General features: G+C 43.6%; 1 protein-coding gene across 1 annotated transcript in view; it reads left to right on the top strand.

Moving 5' to 3' along the window:
- The first annotated feature begins 1,063 nt into the window (after window positions 1-1,063).
- Window positions 1,064-21,895, top strand: part of TMPRSS3 (transmembrane serine protease 3) — a 34,351-nt gene continuing 13,519 nt past the window's right edge. The window contains exons 1-12 of the mRNA XM_065845503.2: window positions 1,064-1,081; window positions 2,517-2,661; window positions 4,552-4,662; window positions 5,555-5,671; window positions 7,503-7,626; window positions 8,667-8,792; window positions 9,529-9,572; window positions 10,385-10,550; window positions 12,847-13,016; window positions 14,659-14,754; window positions 15,707-15,849; window positions 17,304-17,456. Of these exons, the coding sequence (XP_065701575.2) occupies window positions 1,064-1,081; window positions 2,517-2,661; window positions 4,552-4,662; window positions 5,555-5,671; window positions 7,503-7,626; window positions 8,667-8,792; window positions 9,529-9,572; window positions 10,385-10,550; window positions 12,847-13,016; window positions 14,659-14,754; window positions 15,707-15,849; window positions 17,304-17,456 (1,413 nt within the window). The remainder of the gene's footprint in view (window positions 1,082-2,516; window positions 2,662-4,551; window positions 4,663-5,554; window positions 5,672-7,502; window positions 7,627-8,666; window positions 8,793-9,528; window positions 9,573-10,384; window positions 10,551-12,846; window positions 13,017-14,658; window positions 14,755-15,706; window positions 15,850-17,303; window positions 17,457-21,895) is intronic.

Below are 21,895 nucleotides of genomic sequence, written 5' to 3'. Positions count from 1 at the left end.
TAAATTTCCCCCTGTGTTTCCCACTTCCAGGGAAGGCTGCTGAAAGAGTGGGGTAAGAGATGACACGGAACTCTCGATGTCATGGCCTAGATGTGAACAATTAACAGGATCGTGATGTAGCATCCTTTCCTATAGAAGTGCCACTTTCCATTGTGCACAGCGAAGGGACTGAACAGCTTCCCTCATCACAACCATGTTCCAGGGACATGATTTTTTTCATGGAAAACCTTCATTTCTTCCCTGGCCTCTCAGGAGCCTTGTTTCACTTGCAATGCCACGGCTTTTTGTTTCATCTCCCCTCCTCCTTCTTCTCTCCACCCTCCCCTCTGTTATTGATCTCTCTTCTTAGTAAAAAAATAAGCCACATTATTACTACTCTCGAGCATTTTATGAAGCTGAGCATCCATTTTCATTTTCTAAATCCCAAAGCATGAATTAATTGATTCTTCAGAGACATGAGATACTGCTTGCAAAGTACTTCCAAGATACCGGGAAATATTTAATTACAAAAGTTATCCATAACTGAACCATGTGTCTCTTTCAAACACCCTCTTTAAGTGTGCTCTTTGTTGCAAGCACACAGCAAAGGCTAAACCAAGTAAAGAAAGAGCAAGGGGAGCCTGTGGGCCTTGCATGCCAAAGACATGAAGCACCTGGGGCTTCTGCCTTGGGCAACCCACCCGCAGTCTCCTCAGCTGCATGAGTTCTGATAAAAGATGAGCAAGCCCCAGCCTGTACAGTTTGTGATGCTCTTTTGCCAAGGGATTACAGAAAGGTTTGCAAATACTACAATATTACCTGACACTCTTAGGCTAATTAAAAAGTGTACTGAATTTTTATCTTCCCCTCTCCACAGCCATGCCATCCGGGGCTACCTGATACCCCTCACCAGGTTGAATTTCACAAGCTGCTGCCATAATAATGCTGTATGCAACAGATGACTGAATGGGCAGCTGTGGGCAGCTCAGCGAAAAACTTTCCAGAGCAGACTGGCTTAGCAACCTCAGAATTTCCTTTTGGTTTCTTTTGATAATGAAGAAAGAAAACAGTTTTGCTTTTAACTATGACTTCTCAGGAAGAGGTGAGTGAAGCTTTGGGAGCATGCGATATTCTCTAAATACATCAGTGCTTTCATGTAATGTTCCTTACCATGCTGTTTTGTTTCCTGATGGACAACTTATGCAACAGTTAGAAGGTGCTTTTTTTTTTTTTTAATATTTAAAAGTCATGCACAGCAAGCTGTCCTTTTATTTGCCTTAAAGTTACCAGATTCTATATAAAATTTTATATATAAATATATAAAATCTATATTCATTGAAATATACATGAAATTTTATCAAATGAAAGAGCAGAAACCTTATTGCACCTGTTTGCTTAAAGGTGAAAAGATTTTCCAGGTTACTTAAAGATATAGTGTCACAGACGAAACATGTATTCTTTGTCTAAAATATGTCATTGTAAGGATTTTCTGGGACTGACTCTGCAAACATGCTATTTTTACAGCTTACAAGCTCCACTGTCTTAACAAATCTGAACCTGTTTCACACCACTGTGAGTTCAAAAATCTGATTCCTTTTGCTAGTGACAGTGTGGAGAACCAGAGTCAGAAATTAGCATTTCAAATCCATTTACGCTGAATTCTAGTGTTGCCTGATTTAATTGTTTTTACTGTGCAGAAAGCAATCAAAGGTTTTCTGGAGTAAAATTCAGTGAGCCCCTGCATTAGAATCCTGTCAGGTGCTGTGCAGGTGTCATACACTTTTTAGTCTTTCTCTTGTTTCCTATTGCAATTAAAGAGCAAGGGATGGATTCACACCCCCAGTGTGAGTTATTAAAAGCAGCTGCTGTGCTTAGACAAATTTGAACAAAAATTAACTTCAGTAGTTTGCTGGTAAATTAGTTATAAGAGATCCTCTTGTGAACATCAAGTATATAATAAATTGCCTCCAGCTCTGGAGCCCTCAGCACAGGAAAGACACAGACCTGTCAGAGAGGGGCCAGAGGAGGCCACAGAAATGATCAGAGGGCTGGAACAGCTCTGCTGTGAGGACAGGATGAGAGAGTTGGGGCTGTTCAGCCTGGAGAAGAGAAGGATCCAGGGAGACCTTATTGTACCCTTTCAGTACTTAAATGGGGGCTGTAAGAAAGATGGGGACAGACTTTTTAGCAGGGCCTGTTACGAGAGGACAGGGGGTAATGGTTTTAAACTAAAGGAGGGGAGATTCAGGCCAGACATGAGGAAGAATTTTTTTACACTGAGGATGGTGAAACACTGTCCCAGGTTGCCCAGAGAGGTGGTAGATGCCCCATCCCTGGAGACATTCCAGGCCAGGCTGGATGGGGCTCTGAGCAACCTGATCTAGTTGAAGATGTCCCTGCTCATGGCAGAGGGGTTGGACTAGGTGACCTTTGAATGTCCCTTCCAACCCAAACTATTCTATGATTCTACAATAACATTTTGAAAGGTGATTTTTTTTTTTTTTTTTCCTTTCTGTGTTTTAAACCCGTTGAGTTAGGTACAAGAGACAAATACCACTTCTGGAAGTCTTGAAATCATCTCTGTGACAGAAGATGAACTGCCAGTACCAGAAATTCAGTTTTCCTTCAAAAGATTTTTCTGCATACCACAAGTAAAAGTGGACCCCACTGCAGATGGATCTGGTAGGGATACTGCACAGCTTTTTGACCCTTGTTATCTAACTGGCAGGTCTTTAGCCTTGCAAAACTATGCTTGTGCACTCAGTCAGAGAGGGCAATTACTTAGATGAAGAAGAAACACAGCCTCACTCCCCCAGCTGTGAAGTTTTGCACGCATATTAAAAGGTGATCACATCTTGTGTCAGCTTGCGTACGCAAGCATTTTTCACAGACAGATCATTCACACACTTCAGCCACATAGCAAATACTTGCCCACGCTTTTCAGATACAATTTTGAATGGCTTATTTGAAATTTTACCCACCTTGAAATTGGTCCACTAAAAAACTGAATATAAAATACAGCTGAATATATTCCTATAGGTTTCATAGCAAAAATAACCATTAACTTCAACAGAGGCAGGCTGAGCATTGAGGATGAAGATAGAGCAATTTAATTTTCTAGTCCATTAGCTACTACAGCTGTCCAAGAATTTCAGTGTACCAGACACCAATTCCACTGTCAAAACCAGTTATTCAGCTACTGCTGAGAAGAGTCTGTGTAGGCTGGGATTTGCTTGTGAGTCTATAAGCACTGGGAAACACTCCTCATCCTTGACTGTGTCTGCCAATCTCAAATTCAAGGCTCTAAGAATGAGGGAGTGAAGAGCTGCATGAATTAAAATTGAAAGACAAGGTTCTGCCAGTTTCTGTGTGTACCCATGACCAAGTTGTGTATACTATTTTTCCCATAGTTTGCCCTTTGTGTATCAGAATACGTTTGAAATGAATGATGAATGAACCATTCATTATTTTGAGTGGAAAGTGTTGTTGTATTCCAGGATGATAATACCACTAAGTTGCAGTCAGCCATGGAGATGGCTAGTGAGCAGGACTGCTCCAGCTCATGAAACGTGTCTTGCAATTACTTCTAATGCATATTTTGACTTTAGATGCATCTTTCTGTCCTTGTATTTATAGCAAAACTTTGGACAGATTGCCTTTTCCCATATATTTCATGAGTAGTTTAGGGGTCCTGTTTTTGACAAATTTAGCTTTCTATCATTGTCAGCTAACCTTCCTTCCAAGTCTAAAAGGACCAGTGACATTCCTCCTTCTTGGAGTCCTGTCTTTTTCCAATATCCCCGCTCCTGTTTGAATCTTTGTGCTCCTCTTAATTGTTTCTTATGCCTCTGTTACCCCGACTCTGGAGGAGTGCAGCACGCATGGGACTTAGCTCCCCAGTGCACAAGGAAGAGCTATGTGGCCTCCAGCCTTGTCCCAGTGTTTCAGTTGTCCCACAGTGCTCAGAGCAGCATTCAGCTGGGGCTACAGCTGGAGGGAGCACTGGGACCATGGGCTTGGTGCCAGCAAGAGTCAGGAGGCATCACAGATAGGAACGGTTGTAGGGAGAAGACAAACTGGTTTGTTCATTGCTGTTTCTATTGCAAGAATTTTTTAGTCCACTTGAGCTTTCTGAAGTCTTCAGACACTCTACCTGTATCCTGCACACAGGTTTGATTACACAAACAAAACGTTTTTATTCCACGACTTACATTTTCAGAAGTGCTCATATACTTGTAAAGCTCACAGTGTGATGTAGCCCACAAAAATAGAAATTTAGAGCTCACATTCTCACTTGCATTGAGGACAGGCCAGATGTTCTGTAAGGGCGTGATTCAGAACCTTGCGTGGCAAACACTAAAGAGGTGTCTGAGAGCACTAGCCAGCTCCAAAGCACTTGAAGCCTTCTCAGTCTCTGAGCCGGGGGATCCGAACCCCTCCAGGTCAGGTCAGCTCCCAAAGTGCATGCAGGGGTTACCACTGCCACTTAGTTTAATAACAGATAAATCTGTTTCATTGCAAACTCAAGCTGGTTTAACTTCACAGAATCTGTTCTCTCTGTCTGGTTTCTAGGAGATATCGAACCAACTTCGTTGTGCCATGTTTTTGTCTCCCTAAAATACTTTCCATATATCTGTGGTTTATTCCTTGCAGTAATCCTAGCAGTTGCGATTGGCCTGGGTGGTGAGTACTATTAGTTATTCATTAGGGTCTCACTTAACCATTCAAATGCTTAATTTTTCATGAGCCTCTTACTTAGAATGGAATTAAACTGCTACTGTGGCTTGTATGCTGAAGTAAAAAATCTTGTTGATGTGATGGCTTTAAATTTTATTTACATGTAGGGATAAAATAGATCTGGCAGTCATGAGAGGATTGGTGTAATATTTACAACACTGGACAACCCACAGCTCCAGGAAACCTTTCTCTAGTAAAACTTCACTGATTCATCTCAGGTGCTGAGCTAAGAGTTTAGAAACTGGGGGAGGCTTCAGGTAGCACATACCATATTTTTCTGCTGTAATTCACTTCTCTAAGTTTGTTTTCGAAGAAATAAAGAACTTTCCCCTGTCACAAACAACTTCTGCAAAGGAAAAGGAAAGGTAGAATGAGTTGAGTTGTGACTGGGAAGTGTGACCTGCCTAGTTCTAGGTGCCAAATACTTTGATGCTAGAACACTTCCTGCACACCTATAGCAGGGATAAGCTTGTTACAGGTTGAGGCATCCCCTCAGGAAGGGAGTGCACTGTTTGTATTTTGCAAGGGTCTCCTTGCATTGCTGCTGAGGGGCTGACGCACCAGATAGAAGCTCGCCCTGGAGTGAAACATAAACTGGGTAGAGGGAGGTGGGAAGACAGCACAGACAGCAAGGCTGATTCTTCCTAGAAGTCATTATTAATAAATGAGTTTGGCAGCACCATGTAGCAACATCCAGGTTGAATTTCAAAAGTTCCTAGAGTACAGGAGTTGTCTTTTGCTTAGCAAGATAGAAATATGGCCAGATAATGGAAGTCAGAAGTGTTAAATTAATATCCATGTGTGTTTTCATCACCCTGTTTTCTTTCATTCTTGTTAGTCCAATACAACTGCATTGGGAAGTTTCGCTGCCGATCATCCTTTAAGTGTATCCAGAAATCAGCCAGGTGCAATGGTGTCTTCAACTGTAAAGAAGGGGAGGATGAGTACGGATGTGGTAATTTAAATTTGATTATAAGTCCCTCCTACCTCCTCCTGTAGCATCTGGCACATCATCAAGAAATGCATGTTGTAAAGAGTTAGGGTGAGAAAAGAAAGATAGACACTGATGGCTTACCTAAATCATCACTTCAGAGAATCAATCTCCCTGAGGTATTGATTTACAGTTTATGAGAAATCAAACTGCTCTTAAGAGAAATATGAGGATTGCTGATTATTGTTACTGCCATATCAGGCATGTTTCTCCCTTAGAAGTCAAGGTGCTTCTTGACTGCTGGCATTTTCTCTGCCTCCAAGGTATATCACCACTGCATTATAGTCTGTATATACAGCACCCTCTGTATTCACTGGAACACAGTTGCACTGTATCAGTTTTGAAGATTGCAAAAGCCTGTTAATACCTTAAGGAATATAGAAACTGGAGAGATCAGCACTGCCTTTTGTACATTGAGTACTGCAGAGTTTTCTGCTTCATGTGTGAAATGCACACCCCTGTGACTGAGTTTCCCTCTGTAATGGTTTCAGGCATCACAGTGCCATTTTAAGTAGTCCATCTCTGTCCTGTGCTATGGAAGATGACTTTGGTGTTTGCAGACACTGGAGAGAAATATTAGTAAACAGAATAACTGATTTTTAGATCAGTACATGTGTAATTTTGACTCCTGTACCCAGCAGTAAGGAGGCAGCACAGCAATACGAGGAATGACAGGAACCATGAGCTTTTGACCCCAGCTAACCCCACACAATTCTGTCAACCTTTGGCATGTTTTCCCCAGGGAGACATTGGGCCTCTGCAGAAACTATGGGCGATATATTTGCTTTTCTTATCTGTCTTTGCAGTGCTGTAGCCCTGGCCTATGGGCACCTGAGGGAAACCCCTGTCCACCAGTGACCATGTGCGTGGCCTCCCTTCTCCCTGGGGAGACCATGTAGACCTGCTCTTTCCCAGGTCCAGGTGCCTCCTGCTCGCTGTGGCTCTGCACCCTGACAGTGGCTGTGGTGCAGGGTGCAGAGGACATGGTGACATGCAGGATGAAGGTACTGTAGGTGATGACTCTGTACCTGGGCCTCCTGCAGTGTTTCCCCATCACTCTCTTGGCTGGTGTCATCATTTACTACAGGGCTGGATACAGTACAGCTTATAGCCATGCTGGCTCCACGGGTTGGCTCAGCCCTGTGCAGGGCTGGTGTGAAGAGCTCTCCACAGCAAACGGCTGTGCTGAGCAGAGCCAGGCTAGTGTGACGAGGGAGTCCTTGGGATATGAGCTCTCAACCCACGCATCTCCCCAGCCCTTTCCTGCCCATCAGCCCAGACATGTCAGCCCGATTTCAACAGAGGGAAGAAGGTAGGAAAGTCCATGGCAGCCCAGGGGTGGCTGGGTGCAAGTGCATTCACCTTTCTGGTTGTGCTGGGCAGCTCAGGTGGTGTCAACCACCTTTTGTCACTTATCTTGATCATAGGTCTCCTTGGTGACAAGCATCAGCAGCTCCAGCTCACTGCAATCAGCAAGGCTTGCTTGGGCTCACTGAAGGGGCAAGATAGCCTTCTCCATCTGCATTAGAGCTACCATCCCTGATCCATTCCCATAAGCATAGACGACTTTCTCCTGGCTGTTATAGCTCAGCATACCTTGGTTCTCTTCCTTGAGGGGAAATAACAAACACATACAGAAAAATTCTGTCAAAGGATCCTAGTGATGGAAAGGACAAGTAGTAAAAACTCAGTGAGCCAAGAAATGTAGATGCCACAGAGGCACATTGACTCTATTGTGTACCTGGTGGTTCTTCTTCACAACTCACTCGAGCTTTTCCTCTCCTAAATCTCAAAGTCAGGTTGAGTGGTAAGAAAGCAGTGCTGCAAGTGTTCACTTCTGGATCCTGGCGAACAGTCTGCTCTGATGACTGGAAAGCAGAGTATGGAAATAGCACCTGCAAACACCTGGGTTTCTCAAGGTATGAACACAAAATGGAAGAAACTTTATTTGATATTTTGAACTAACTCTGAGGTTTTTAATATTCCTGATGAAACTTCATATTAGTCTGTACTTTGAAAGAAAAAATGACTTAACAATCCACCTTTGTGAATGCTACTGTTGAAGAGATTTGGGATGATGCAGGCAATAGCCCTGAATACTTGTGCACTGCAAATACCGTTTATTACTGTTATAAACCCTGGGTGACAGCTAAACGTAATGGTTTGGTTAAATCTTTGCTATGGGGTAGGGGTGCCTGGACTCTGTTTGTCTCTCTAGTAGTGATACAGCCTGTCAGTGGGGCACTAAAAATCTTATGATCATTTTCCATTTCTTTTACTTTCTCTGTAGGAAAACTGCATAAACAGTTCATGTCATGACATCTGTTAAGAATTAAGGTCCACCGCAAAATTAGAGAACATCCTGGTGAGGCGATTCTTACCGGGTTGATCCCATTCCTGAACAAAGCACCATTTGTTTCACAAACTTCACACAACTGAGAAAGAGTTTGAAGTCGTGACTTGCAATGATGCTCTGTTACTTCTTACAATGGTGTCATTCTAATTTCTGCACATTATAGTTAGCAGTATAAAGTGTCTTTAAATACATTCTTGTTGCCTTTTGGATAAAATACATCTCAATTGTTCAACAAAAAAAGACAAGAAAAAAATTACAAGTTATTCATCCTCCCTGTTGCAAATCATAACTCTAGAAAAAGGAGGCAATGTTCCTGTTGATTCTTCGGGTAACGTGTCAACTTGTTGCAATAAAAGCTTTATTGCAATATTAGAATTATAATTTATTTTCACTGCCAGTTAAATGTCTTCCACGCATGATTATAGCAAAAATACATGCACACTATAGGAAATGTTTCTTGGGGAGGATAGGATTACTTTATCAAGTGTCAGAATCCGATTATTGTGGTTGCTACGCTGGGTTTTCATTAGCAGAACCGCTGAATTATTTAAACAGGTTACTGAAATGCTGTCTGAGGAAGTTGTGTTTATGGTTTATTTGCAGTTACGTGAGTTCAGGTTACCTGCCTGTGGCTGCAGTTGAAAAACAGTTTCAAAGACATTTTGTATCCCTCAGCCACTGGTTTTCAGTTGATCAAGTGACATCACTTCACAATGCAACAAACCTCAGGTATGCCTCAACCTGTTCATCCTGACAGAAAGAAAGCAATCAATAGAAGGAGAATTACTAATCATCTGAGATTGTTGCCCATTTTTTCAGGCATGTAGTACTTCGTAAGTGGTTGGTGTTGTTATGCATCATGGACCAAGGTTCAGTAGGAGTCTTGCTGGAATGCAAATTCAGAGCCCGATCCAAGGCCCATTAAAATCAACGAAGCATTTAAAATGAGCTATTTGAAAAGCCTATTTATCCCATGATCCCTTTTTTTTTGCAAATGGATAGACACCAGACACTTATACTTTTCCATTGTGATGCAGTTTGTTTCAGTTTACAGATTTCTAGATGTTTCCCAGTGGGTTTATGAACCCTTTATGGTCCATTTCTTCCTCCTGACAATTGCTTGTTTTTCTTAGTTACCTTTCACTGAGAAGCAAGTTATGGATCCAAGGAGACTACAGATCACATATTGAAAATTGCTGATGTGCCTCCCCTCACAGAAAAGCAAACCACTCTTCAGCAGGGGAACATATGGTCTGTAGGCTCCTGATGGTGTCTAAGCTCCTAACTTGAGTACTTCAGCTAAATGGCCTACGTAGATTGGATTAGTACATGGCTTTGTATCTTTTTCAATATGTGAGCTACTTATATTTATGTGCACATAGCTGTATAGGAAGATGAAACAATATAGAAAAAAAACCCAGTATCTATGGACTGGAACTAATACTGCACTGTCTTTTCATCTTAGAGAGGAATGCACTTCTGGCAATGTGATCATCTTAAAATGTTTGGGTAAGAATCAGGAAAAGTGAGAATAAAATAAGAAACTGTCCTTCATCCACTGCATGGCAGGAAGTGGGAGGAACGGTATACTCAGGGCATACTATGCCATCAATTTATCACACCAAAGAAAAATTATATTTCTTGTATAAAATTTAAAAGATTTTCAGAAAGTGAGAATAGGCTGGGAGGGCAGATTTGGAGCATCAGGTAGCAGGAGTGTTTTGGTGAGAATCACAGTAGGAAGCAGACATGTAAGGACTGTGAGTGGGGTCCATGGACTGATATTTTGACTCCAACTCTTTGACCTCTTGGTAAGAAAAGGAAAATTCTGTCTTAACATTTGAACTTCCATCCCATACCTCTCCATGTCAGCTAGTTTTCAGATCAGGTTACAAGAAGTAAAAACAGAACAAAACCAAAACAAAACCAACCAAACAAATGACAACAAAACCACACAACAGCAAAATAATCACCAGGGAAGAGGAGATGCTTCAGCTTGCCTGTGTATACCCCTGGGGCCCTGTGCTTTTAAGGAGGGCAGAACAGTGGGTTTTGCAACTCAGCTGAGCACTACATCTCCAGGAGAGAAGATGTGAGCCCCACGGCCCCCATGCTGGCTGCTTTTCACGATGCTGTAGGGATGGGAGCGGGGAGGAGAAACCTTTGGGGTCAGCCACAGCCTGAGATGTGGGCCATGGGAATGGGGACAGTCCTGCTACGGACACCTCCCAGACTCAGCAAGGCTAGGAGTAGAGGGGCTGAAGGTGACCAAAACCATGAGTGTGTTTCCTCCACGGACCGTAACCTTTGCTTTCTGGCAGTGTGTGGGACACGGGCCAGCTACAGGCCGCGGATTGTGGGGGGCAACGCGTCCTCCCCCCGGCAGTGGCCCTGGCAGGTCAGCCTGCAGTTCCAGGGACATCACCTCTGCGGAGGGTCTGTCATCACCCCGCGCTGGATCATCACAGCCGCCCACTGCGTCTATGAGTAAGTTCCTAAGTCATCTTACTCAGAGTGTCCCACTGACCATGCTTGCAGCAGGTCTGGGTGTGGGGCCACTGCAAAAGGCCAATGCACTGTACTTTGTCTTAAAAATAAATTGCAGGAGAGATTGGGTTCACAGTATCACAGTGTCACAGTATGTTTGGGATTGGAAGGGACCTCAAAAGATCATCTAGTCCAATCCCCCTGCTGGAGCAGGAACGCCTAGGTGAGGTCGCACAGGAATGCGTCCAGGCGGGCTTTGAATGTCCCCAGGGAAGGAGACTCCACAACCTCCCTGGGTAGCCTGTTCCAGTGCTCTGCTACCCTCACTGAGAAGAAGTTTTTTCTCAAATTTAAGTGGAACCTCTTGTGTTCCAGCTTGATCCCATTGCCCCTTGTCCTATCGTTGTTTGCCACTGAGAAGAGCCTGACCCCATCCTCGTGGCACTCACCCACCCCTCAGTCTCCTCTTCTCCAAACTAAAGAGCCCCAGCTCCCTCAGCCTTTCTTCATAAGGGAGGTGCTCCACTCCCTTAATCATCTTTGTTGCCCTACGCTGGACTCTCTCCAGCAGTTCCCTGTCCTTCTTGAACTGAGGGGCCCAGAACTGGACACAATATTCCAGATGGGGTCTCACCAGGGCAGAGTAGAGGGGAAGGAAGACCTCTCTCGATCTACTGACCACCCTTGTAATACACCCAAGGATGCCATCGGCCTTCCTGGCCACAAGGGCACAGTGCTGGCTCATGGTCCTCCTGTTGTCCACCAGGACCCCCAGGTCCCTTTCCCCTACACTGCTCTCTAATAGGTCATTCCCCAACCTATACTGGAACCTGACGTTGTTCCTGCCCAGATGCAGGACTCTACACTTTCCCTTGTTAAATTCCATCAGGTTATCCCCCGCCCAACTCTCCAGCCAGTCCAGGTTATCCTTATTTCATAGGATTGCTTTGTAACATCTAAAACATCTCTTTCTCTTCTTGCACAAGTGCAAGTATCTATTGAAAAAGAGTCTCCCCAAAAAAGTGGTCCAGATCAGGGGCTCCAGTTTTCAGATATGTCGGACACTTCCAGCTTCCTGGGAAATTAGCTTAAAACAACACTTAAATGCTAGACTTTAGGTATCCCAATCTGCCACTTCTGTACATTGCATGTGAGTTAAAAGCTCAGGAGGAATTTTTACTTGGATGCTCTGGTACTTTGGGGCTCCTAAGTAAATTTCATGATCCTTTTCAAGTTGACAGGATCAATCAGTGGTAGTCAGAGAGTTGTACTGCGCTTAGTGTCCATTACAACATATCCAGTGCTCCTTTTTATGCTGCTGAAGTAGTAGATGCTAAACAGTTATTTGGACTCCTCTTCTTTGTGTAGTTGTGAAGGTAGCCCTCTCTCTTATTTATGAGTTCTTTGGTTTTGCAGTCTCATTTGTTGCTAATAGTGCAGGAGAGCTCTTTTCCCTCTTACAAACTCCAGCCCACTTTCACCAAAGTCATTTAGACAGCTAAAATAGGATTTGTCTGACCACTTTTATGCACCCACAACACAGATGCCTGCTTCTGAGCAAGTCCCGTAGGATGCTTTTATACCCAGTATAGAGAAGAGATGGGACAGACAAACCCCAGTCCCAGATCCTATGTAAAGCCCTGTGTTGCCATGAAAATAATTACTTAGGAATTCAGCATTTTAGGACTTTTGTCCTTAGCTCTGTCCCCGACAACCCAGTTGCTTGTGACATGTTCAAAAGCTGAGGGGGATGGGAGCTGGCAACACAACCCACATCTCTGGAGCCTTTTCCCACCATGGCCAGTAACGCACTGTTAGCCCAGTAGGGTGAAGCCAAGAGATGAGGAGCTGCTCATGTGCTGGAGGCTGAAAGATGTGGCTGCTCATCAACTGGGGGCAGAAAATCCTTCCAGAAGGAAAGCCTCGCCCTTGGAAACACTTTGCCACAAGTGCCGCTGAGCTGATGGCTGAGCATAGACATGTCAGGCAGTAGCATTGACTGCTGTGAGTCACATAGGAGGACAGATAGGTAGGCCAATGTAAAACTCTCATGTTTGTAGAAAGCTGCACAGATAATATACGAATGACCCAGTGTGTTACTAAGATTAGTCACCCTTTCTGTATTTTTGGAAACTAGACACAAAACATAGCCAATATTAACAGATAAGTAAGCAAATAGAGCTGACTATAGGTATTTGCCTGTAGAGTTTTACATGGTTTGTAAACCTGGGAGACAATTAGAAAACCTGAAGGTTTTCTTGAAGGTTTTTCACTCTCTCTTACCTCTTTGTTTCAGCCTGTACTTGCCGAGCTCATGGAGTGTGCAGGTTGGTTTTGTGACTCAGCAAGACACCCAGGTTCACCCATATTCAGTGGAAAAAATTATATACCATCGAAATTATAAACCCAAGACAATGGGAAACGATATAGCATTGATGAAACTGTCAGCAACACTTCCTCTCAATGGTAATTCTTTCTGTTAGCTTTCACTTTACTTCCTCACCTTACTAGACGAAAGTGAGAAAGGTCCTTTCTAGTACAGACAGAGAAATGTCTGTTGGTGCCCTATGCCTGATCCAGGACAGCTGAGCAGATCCCCACCACCTCTAAGGGCAATGAGAGATGCGTAGTGTAGATATAGCCAGTCTGCTGCTGTGAGGGCAAGACAGAGATCCCTGTTCAGACTACCCCAGCAGAAGTCCCTAGATCTCAATATCAGGAACTCCTTTGTACTCGATATCCAGGCACAGAGAGCAACAACGTGGGCACAGGGCTCTGCAAAATGCTCCCAGTTCATTCTAGTATTGGCTTACTGAAGGCATTTAATAATAAGCAAACATTAACTTTATTATTTTTAAATATTTTTCCTATCTAAAATAAACACCCCACCTCATTGTACTTGGAGGTCACAGAGATTTTTATCATGTCCTTGCTGTGAGTATAGGGAGATCCAGCAGTGTCCAAAGCTGAAAATCAAGCTAAAACTGCAAAGAGAAGAAAAGGCAATTCAAATATAATGATGCTTTTAAATTAAAACTGCTTTTATTTTCTCAGCAGGATGCTACCTACAGCTGACACAGTTAGTGAACTGAAATAATGTACAATAATATTGTATGAATTTAAATGATCACCTGCCAATATGTCCTAATCACTGTGAGCTCTCTGCAAAGGGGAGCTGGCTCTCTCTGATGCATCTAGATTGTCAGTTCCAAAATCAATTCTCGTGAAATAATTTAAACTGCCACTTTGAATGGAAATTAAGCTTGACTTTTGTTGTTGTTGTTGTTGTTGTTGTTGTTTTTGTTGCTATTGCTGTTTTCTTTTGCTTGGGAATAGGTTTGGGAGGCTCTCAAGAACAGTAATGGCTCTGTACCTGAGACTGATACCCACTATGCCCTGGGGTGAGGAGGGCAGCCTGGGGGCCTTGGAGGCTCCACATTGGGGCCTTGATGCTTTGAGTTAGGATCATTGCACTGGGGGGAAGCAAACCGTCAGGGATTGCCCAATGATACCTTGTATCTTCCCTCCCTGTGCTCAGTGTCAGCTCATCTTGACACATCACAGTTTTTCCCTGCAAGCATCACTGATTATATTGCATGGCATTGAGTCCCCTGGAGCACAGAGGCACTGAAACTATATGAGCTGATGAGTGGGATGCCAAGACCACCCCAGACGTCTTTTTGCCCTTTCAGAAGAGGACAGAGATATGCAAACATGGCTCTTTGTACATGCTGCTGCACAAAACCTGTTAGGAGGTGCCATGCAGTCGTGCTGTGGTCAGCCATGGCCATTTCTCTGGGGTCTGATCTGCCCGCCCATCAGCTGCATAAATAGTGCATTTCTTGTTTGCTCATTCTTCAGGTTATTCACCTGCCAACACCTCCTTCTATTGCTTTATACTAGAAAATAATTAGGCCTGGTGTGGGTATTGTTTCAGACCTCTGGTATTGGCCAAATGACAAAAGACCTGCACAACTGCCAGGCTATTTATGTGGAGAGTAGATGGTATTCATAACATGTTCACCACAAGCCAACATTTTTGCTTAATTTAAAAAGCAATTATATTTTTTCTCTCTCTCTTTTTTTTTTTTTTTTTTTTTTTTAATAGGTCACATAGAGCCAATTTGTCTGCCTAATTTTGGTGAACAGTTCCCAGCAGGGAAAATGTGCTGGGTATCAGGATGGGGAGCAACTGTGGAAGGAGGTATTTTAAATGGTCTGCTGTTGTTTGCACTACATGAAAACGTCTCACATATGCTAAATACAGGATTTGGTTGGACCATTGTTCAGCATTAAATTTACTGGAATAGTTGGGGTTGAAAAGAAGACTTATTTCTAAATGCATAGAAAGCACAGCATTAATGCAAGAATCCACCGTGCATTTTTCAAGAGAAAGCATGTATGCATTTTCAGGCAGGGTGGATGATGCAGAAATTGGATCTGTGAATAACGGCACAAAGAAAAGGGAATTATTTCTTTTGTTTACCATGACTCACAGGTCATGTTAATCAATAATACATACTGAATCACTTTCGTGTGAAAATGCTTGAATTCTTAGGTCACTGTTTTTTATAATTCTCCAATTAATCTCTTTTAACATGTTCCCATTGTTCAGAGAACAAGAACAGTATGTTACCTGACTACAGACAATAGCAAAAGGTGGGAAAAAAATGAAAGCAAGGTTTACCACATAAAATAGACAGTGTGCAAATACTCAAATTTGTAGAAATGATCCATCCAAACTCAGAATAAAATAAAATAGATATTTATAAAATAAATCAGATGTTTTCAGATGATTTGCTGACTGACAGAACAGGTGATAAATTCAAAACAAATTGTGAGACTAGTATTTGAGACAGTGTCCAAGTAGCTTTTAAGTTCATTACTGTCATTGACTGTCTAGTTTGAAGTAGAAACATATGATGTGCAGCTTTATATTACATACTGTGATAATCCACAACTTTATAGAGTCGCTAGTCACTGGATTCTGTAAGTGATGAGACACCTAATTTCCTTACTTGATGCTGCCATTTTAATGATATTTCTTTCACCCTTTCTTGCCTTTTCTTCATATACTAACATAATTTCTGTTTATAATTAGAGATTAGTTTCAAGGATAGAGAGTTTTTTTAGTTTGTTTTTTTTTTTTTTAACAGGTGATACATCTGACACCATGAATTATGCAGGTGTTCCTCTGATTTCTAATGCAATTTGCAATCACAGGGATGTCTATGGTGGGATCATAACTTCTTCAATGCTTTGTGCTGGTTTCCTAAAGGGAGGGGTAGACACCTGCCAGGTATGGAAGTTTCCAAACTGTAACTGTGCTCATTAAGAGCTGAAATGGAAAAACATGAGTGATAAGCTATCAGAAGGCACTCCCAGGCTTTTCTTGGGCAAACATTTAGTTTTGTGCCATTTACTCTATTTACAATGAATATCTATCACTGACTGCATGCATTCATATGCTACAATTCCCTTCTTATATTTCTTCTGTAGACCGTATCTGCTGCTTCTGAAACCAAATTTACTTAAGACATTGTTTTAATTTCTCCCTTGTGCTACAGCATGGTGCCATCCTTTCTCTGCCCTGGCTGTGGCCTCTGCACTGCACTGTGAGCAGCTCTGGAGACCTGCAAGGTGTAGAAACCCCATGGTGAAAAGCAGTGAAAGCACATACTGATAAAGAAGCAGAAGCGTGTGATTTTGGAAAAAATAGACTGAGGGAGGGGAAGGAAAAAAGGGAGAGGTGTTTAAGTAACTCGGAGGACTGGTAATGACTCTGAGGGAGATGGGTTCACAGTAGCAATGGATCAGAGAATCCTCTACAACACAGGGTAGTGATGATTCAAAATCACTGTCAGAATCGTGACAGTCCCCACCTAGTGCCAGGTCTCATCTCCATACACACTAATGTGGACTCACCTAGCTAGTCATAGATGAAGAGCAAGGGCTGGAGAAGAATGTTGTGTTTCTAGATTTTCTCAGTCCCAAGTACGCATGGGACAAGACAAAGCAAAAGCATTAACTGCATAGATCTTAATTTAAGTGTCTGTTTGCACAACTTCCCCAGCAAGGTACCAAGCACCAGCATGTCACTAAGGCTGGGAGAGCTGCCCAAAGGCAGCACACTCAGCACATGGCTCCATGTGACACAATGAGCCCTACTTGCCAAAGGGACAGGCTTATTTCAAATTATTATTTTTTTGTTGTTGTTGTTGTACTGTCTCTGTTGCTTATAGGGCAGGAAACTGTCCAAGCAAAGTAAATTATTAGTTTTCAGTACTTAGATGTGAGTCCAGTGAGTTGAATCTGCTTAGTAAAGTGTCTGTGAAGGGCCAGAAAAGCAATGTGTGAGACTGTGTGCAGGAGCAGGCAGGAAAGGAGGTGGGTTATAAGCTTCTTGTTGGAACCTGGGCTTAGCTCAGCTCAACAACTACGAGCTTTTTGAGAGAAGCAGCTGTGAGAAAACAAGACCATGGCATGGAGACCACAGACTAGCAATGCTGTGCCTTGCAGGACAGACATGGTCCTCAACACCTAAATGTTGTTTAATAGCAGGCTTCAACATTGTTTCTATTGTACTGAACAGCTAATTGGGGAAAGAAAAATATCATTTTCTGAGGATCCAGAACAGAGCAGAAACAGGAGACTTCGAATTGCTGGGCTGTCCTTCTTCCTCTATCTGCCCAAACAGACAGTTCCCTTCCTTTTTTGAGGCACTAATGTTTGTTTTCTTTCTTTGTCCTTCAGGGAGATAGTGGAGGCCCTTTAGCATGCGAAGATATGAGTATCTGGAAGCTGGTGGGGACCACCAGCTTTGGAGTGGGCTGTGCAGAAAAGAACAAGCCGGGTGTTTACAGCCGAACCACCTCCTTTCTCGATTGGATACACGAACAGATGGAGGTCAGGTTTTGCCATGTGTCTCCATCTCTGGTTGTTGCTTTGCAGACGCAAGGAGGTGGGGGGACACTGCAGACACCTTTCCCTGGCCTGAGGGTGGGCCACTCTCCAGAGAACAGGTCCTATGCTGTCAGCATCCCTCCAGTGGTGCCAGAGATGCCAGGCTCAGCCAGTGGAGCAGGGAGGGTTGTTGTGCTTCAGGTTGACTCCCAGAAAGGGTCCTGGTGCCTAAGCAGAGGCGTCTAGAGCCATTTTAGAGACCTCAGGCTGTCCTGCCTCGCCCACAGGTGTCCCTGCAGAAAGGCAAGGATCTGTATCTAGCCTTAGGTTGTATCCACCATCCCCACAGGGATGTCTCAGATACCCTGCAATGGCTCAGGTAGATATGACAGAGGATCTGTGGGAGATCTGAGACTTTCCAGATCAACTGCTGGAGATCAAACAAAGTGCACTAAGACACCTCAAGTGACACAAGATAGTACATGTGTAAGGCAAGTGAACTGTCTTCCACTGCCCTGGTAGGAACCCAGACACATAGTTCACAGGTGGACACCTATGCACAGGCTCTCAGTTGTCATTTTCTTAGCTTCATGGCAAAGCTACCCTAAGCACCAAAGTCTACGTTCCATCCTGCTCTAGCCTGGCCCTCACAGACAGTGGTGCCAGGGCTGCTATTCTAGCATGCAGTTTGCTGGAAGGAAGGAAGGAAGGAAGGAAGGAAGGAAGGAAGGAAGGAAGGAAGGAAGGAAGGAAGGAAGGAAGGAAGGAAGGAAGGAAGGAAGGAAGGAAGGAAGGAAGGAAGGAAGGAAGGAAGGAAGGAAGGAAGGAAGGAAGGAAGGAAGGAAGGAAAGAATAGCAATGATGCTATTCCAGCACCAGCAATAGCAATACAGCCCCCAGCCCTGACAGCTGCCTGTGCCACCACAATGGCACATGAGGAAACCACTCCTGCCCCCATCTAATTTGTGAAATATGTGAGATTTCCTCCTCAAACTGAAGTGCCAATATCAAGCATTCACAGACAAGGAAATGCCTGAAATAAGGTTATATGTGTAATTTCAGTTCAGTCTCCCATCTGTACACTGTAAGACACATGCTGTTTTCACAACCTATATTACACATTAAGATTTATGCTATCACATGCTTATCTGTCACTCAACAAAGCTAAAGAAGATAGAATAACATTTCCAAATCACAGAATTCCAGAATGGTTGGGGTTGGAAGGGACCTCTGGAGATCATCTAGTCCAACCCACCTGCTAAAGCAGGTTCACCCAGAGCAGATCACACAGGAATGTGTCCAGGTGGGTTTTGAATGTCTCCAGAGAAGTAGACTCCAAAACCTCTCTGGGCAGCCTGTTCCAGTGCTCTGGCACCCTCAAAGTAAAGAAGTTCCTCCTCATATTCAGATGGAACCTCCTGTGCTTCAGTCTGTGCCCACCGACCCTCATCCTATCATTGGGCACCACTGAAAGGAGTCTGGTCCCATTCTCTCGATGTCCACCCCTGAGATATTTGTAAGCATAAATAAGATTCCCTCTCAGCCTTCTCTTCTCTAGGCTGAACAGACACAGCTCTCTCAGTCTCTCCTCGTAACAAAGATGCTCTAGGCCCCTAATAATCTTCAAAGCCCACTGCTGGACTCCCTCCAGTAATTCCTTGTCCTTCTTAAACTGGGGAGCCCAGAACTGGATGCAGTGCTTCCAGATGCGGCCTCACCAGGGCAGAGTAGTGGGGGGATAACTTCCTTGACCTGCTGGTCACACTTTTCCTAATGCACCACAGACCTCTAATATTACTTTTTTTTTCCTCCCCCCCAAATATAGGCATCATTGTGATTCATTTGTAGATTAAGAAGCCCAGACATTTCAGATGAAGAGTTCATATCCATGGAAAGCATAGATCTCTATTTTAAAGAAGTGATCAAAGGGCAAAAAAAAATTACAGCTAAATATTCGTTTAGCTAAATGCTAAGATGTTATAATTTTTCACTGGGAAACATTAATTAATCAATTTATACTCTCAGAAAGGATTTTCAACCACAGCATAGAAACATGGACACTCTTTAATGGACTCTGATGGAAAGAAAATAGAGCTAGTGTGCCTTCAAAAATGGAACCAAGGTAATGGCTTGCACCTGGCAGATCTGTATCGTAGTATAATCACACGGTATCACAGTATGTTTGGGATTGGAAGGGACCTCAAGAAGATCATCTAGTTCAATCCCCCTGCCAGAGCAGGAACGCCTAGGTGAGGTCACACAGGAACATGTCCAGGTGAGGTCACACAGGAACATGTCCAGGTGGGTTTTGAATGTCTCCAGGAAAGGAGACTCCACAACCTTCTCGCTGAGAAGGAGTTTCTTCTCAAATTTAAGTGGAACCTCTTGTGTTCCAGCTTCATCCCATTATTCCTTGTCCTATCATTGTTTACCACCGAGAAGAGCCTGGCTCCCTCCTCATGGCACTCACCTTCTATATACTTATAGACATTAATAAGGTCCCCCCCTTAGCCTCCTCTTCTCCAAACTAAAGAGACCCAGCTCCCTCAGCCTTTCTTCATAAGGGAGGTGCTCCACTCCCTTAATCATCTTTGTTGCCCTACGCTGGACTCTCTCCAGCAGTTCCCTGTCCTTCTTGAACTGAGGGGTCCAGAACTGGACACAATACTCCAGATGGGGTCTCACCAGGGTGGAGTAGAGGGGAAGGAGAACCTCTCTCGACCTATTAACCACCCCCCTTGTAATACACCCCAGGATGCCATTGGCCTTCCTGGCCACAAGGGCACAGTGCTGGCTCATGGTCATCCTGTTGTCCACCAGGACCCCCAGATCCCTTTCCCCTACACTGCTTTCTAATAGGTCGTTCCCCAGCCTATACTAGAACCTGGGGTTGTCCCTGCCCAGATGCAGGACTCTACACTTTCCCTTGTTAAATTTCATCAGGTTATTCCCCGCCCAACTCTCCAGCCTGTCCAGGTCCCGCTGGATGGCAGCACAGCCTTCTGGTGTGTCAGCCACTCCTCCCAGCTTAGTGTCATCAGCAAACTTGCTGATAGTACACTCTATTCCCTTGTCTAAATCTTTAATGAATATATTGAATAATATTGGCCCCAGTACTGACCCCTGAGGCAGTCCACTAGATACTGGCCTCCAACTAGACTCCACACCATTGACTACCACTCTCTGACTTCTCTCCTTAAGCCAGTTTGCAATCCACCTCACTACTCTATTGTCCAGACCACATCTCCTCAACTTAGAAACTAGGATGCTATGGGAGACTGTGTCAAATGCTTTGCTGAAGTCAAGGTAGACCACATCCACCACTCTACCATCATCCATCCACCTTGTTACTTTCTCATAAATGGTGCTGATCTGCTCTTACTTGCCATTGCTCACCATGGACTGGGGTTCATTTGGTCTTTCCAGAAGTTTCTTCAGACAAAATTGACTCTCATAACTCAAGCTTAGCAAACAAGTTAGAAGAAAGATCCATTTTGATCTAAGAGATGCAAAATTGCAACATAAGGAATTTGGCCATCAGCATGCCCTTAGAGGCTTTCTTTCTGGAAATTGGCTTTATAAGAGCTCAGCCATCAGGGCCAATAATCTAATGCAAGCCATGATCAAAGAAGAGGCATTTGTGTTTTCTGATCTTCCATTTTCAGTTTTGAAACATGAATAAAGCACTTCTGTTGCTCAGATTTTTGGGAGGATACAAACATTTTGCTAAAGGCTCTCTCCTGTGAGTGCAAAGCACTTGCTTTCCACTACGGTGGAAATTAGTTGATGTCATTTAGCAAGATGTTTCTCCAACACATTGAACAGAATTTCTGCTGCCTCCATTTTGAAGAGCTCTCCCACTAGGGAGAAAGAAAAACGTTTCTAGCACTAAGGGAAGTACCAGTGACCTACTGTCTGAGAAATATTGTGCCTCAGCTTTTAAATCTAATAGACATGAAAGGTTCCCATCCCAGAAAAAAAAAAAAAAAAAAGTAATGGAACAACTAAGAGGAAACAAAATAAACCCTTTCAAAGGCTACTTAGCTTGCTGCATGCATGTATCCCATGCATGCAGTATGCAGTATCTAGCATTATTACTGCTATATTCCTCCATCCCCTGTAACCATAGTTCTTTATGAGCCTTATGTTCCTGTCTCAGCTTATGCAAAGCTGAGAACCAGTGAACTAAAGTGGTGAGACAAGCTGATGGCATTTGCTCAGGCTCACAGTGCACGCAATGGGAATTGGAGCACACCTCTTCTGCCAAGGTGGTGTGTTTTTCTGGAGAACTTCAGCTGAGGAACTGGCTCCAGCAGCCCCTGGTTCCTTTGGTGACCCTAGTGCAGCATGGAAAAAATGTCATTCCCTTTGATAGGTGGCAACATGAGTATCCGAATAGATGTGCATCTGATTTTTCTTCTCAGAGAGAAGAACTGCAGACC

This window comes from Patagioenas fasciata, chromosome 1 (assembly GCF_037038585.1).
Source record: "Patagioenas fasciata isolate bPatFas1 chromosome 1, bPatFas1.hap1, whole genome shotgun sequence".
Classification (NCBI taxonomy): Eukaryota; Metazoa; Chordata; class Aves; order Columbiformes; family Columbidae; genus Patagioenas; species Patagioenas fasciata.
Note: the sequence above shows the minus strand (reverse complement) of the source record. Positions and strands in the feature narration are given on the sequence as shown.